At 53.1% G+C, this 1,812-nt stretch overlaps 1 protein-coding gene across 1 annotated transcript; it reads left to right on the forward strand.

The window, feature by feature from the left end:
• Nucleotides 1-395: 395 nt before the first annotated feature.
• LOC121054801 (protein GLUTAMINE DUMPER 6-like) lies at nucleotides 396-1,025 on the forward strand. The gene has a single exon (XM_040525564.1). The coding sequence runs from the start codon at nucleotides 396-398 to the stop codon at nucleotides 750-752; it is 357 nt and encodes a 118-aa protein (XP_040381498.1). The 3' UTR covers nucleotides 753-1,025.
• Nucleotides 1,026-1,812: the final 787 nt, after the last annotated feature.

A 1,812-nucleotide genomic window follows, 5' to 3' on the forward strand; every position in this document is an offset into this window, starting at 1 on the left:
TTTTTATATTTTAACATATTTCTCAAATAGAGTAAAAGAAGAAGGATACCATGGTAGCGTCGCAACGGAACACTCTGTCAGCCGGCCACCTGTCACCCAAAAACCAGGCGGATTCGGCCTCAAACCCAGCAGCCGCCTGCCACCGCCACCCATCCACTGCAGCTAGACGCGTCGTCGCGTTCGCGCCGGCTCAAACCCAGCAGCGGCGCGGAGCGGAGCGGCTAGCCGCAACCGCGCGCGCGCGCGCCCCACCTGGTGCGGGTGCAGGCAGCCCCCCCCCCCCCCCCCCCCCCCTCCCCCACCTATAAGTACCGCCCTCCTCTCCCTCTCCTCCCCACCGCAGCAGCAACAGCCGGAGACGCAGACGCTCGAGAGAACCGAGGAGGAGGAGGAGAATGAGGGGAGGAGTGAAGCTGGTGGGCGGAGGCGGGGTGGCGGCGGCGGCGGCGGGGGCGGGGCACCCGGGGATGTGGAGGACGCCCACGCCGTACCTCTTCCTGGGCTTCGCGCTCATGATGGGCCTCATCGCGGTGGCGCTGCTCGTGCTCGTCTGCACGCGCCGCAAGCAGGGCGGACGGGACGGCGGCGACGCGGAGGCGGCATCGGCCTTGAAGGTGCTGGTGCCGCTCGACAGGGAGCCCATGGCCGTCGTCATCATGGCCGGCGACACCGCGCCGTCCTTCCTCGCCAGCGCCAAGCCTCTCGCCTCCTTCCTCCCGCCGCCGCCGCCGCCGTCCGCCGGCGAGCCATAGCGCCGGAGCTCGCTAGCCCCGCGGGGCGCCAATTTTGTTCGTGGCATTTGCTAGGATTCCCCCCCTGTAACCCCATCGGCTGCTAGCTCTAGCACATCGAGAGAAAGAGGTCGAGTTCTTGGCCGACGCCTTCGGAATCTGTAAATTAATCCAAACTCTTGGGTTTGTTTCTTGTTGCAACTGGCACACACAAAAAAAAGCTTCTGCTTTTCAATAAATGCACGAGGCTTTTCCGCCATGAATCCACCTCCAAACTCCCCAAAAATTCGCCCTTTTTCTCACCCATTTTTACCACTCTCTCTCCGTTTGGTGATTTTCTGTTCGCGATACGTAGCTGTCTGAGATGAGATCATGCTGCAACCGCCATGGCAATGAGTCACCAAGCACTCAACTCACTCGCCATGGAATTCTCTGAATTTTTTTTTCGTCTTTTCCACCTTCTCAGATTGGTCAGAAATGTGCATGCATCATCACCACACCAAGCCTCTTTTGTGTGGCCGGGTGCAGTGCAGAGTAATTGCAGCATTTGGTGAGGTTCTTGGCGTAAAATTGGTGTGAAGCGACAGAACAGAGGCGCAGGTACTGCTGCTAAGGATGGATTTTAGCTTAGCTGCGTGCACGATTATTGGAAGTTGTTCTGAGGTTTCCGTTTGGCTTTTGCCTTTTGCATCCGTCTTCTCTCTGGTGCTTACGTTTATAAATTAAATTTTAAAATTTAACTTTATATTTAAAATTAATTTTAAAGTTTTTATATTAAAATTTATTTTTCAGTCTTAACTTTTAGATATTACAAATACATACATAAAATATTTATTTTTAAATTATTTTTCGTTTATAAATATAAGGTTTCACCCTCTTAACTGGAAGAACGCTACTGCATAATGCAAAGTACGCAAGAAAGAAGCTGCAGAAGGAGAACAGATAGTGCAGATGGCCTGATGCACATCCGACGATCAGGGCTAACAATTTAGCACGGACACAATATTTCCCCCAGGGCGGGGAAAATCCGAGAACTTGGAAATTCCTGAATATTTCGATCCAAAATTATGTGATTTTTTGA

This window comes from Oryza brachyantha, chromosome 6 (assembly GCF_000231095.2).
Source record: "Oryza brachyantha chromosome 6, ObraRS2, whole genome shotgun sequence".
Lineage (NCBI taxonomy): Eukaryota > Viridiplantae > Streptophyta > Magnoliopsida > Poales > Poaceae > Oryza > Oryza brachyantha.

Coding starts and splice junctions, on each gene's coding strand:
- LOC121054801 (XM_040525564.1), top strand. CDS start 396: ATGAGGGGAGGAGTGAAGCTGGTGGGCGGAGGCGGGGTGGCGGCGGCG.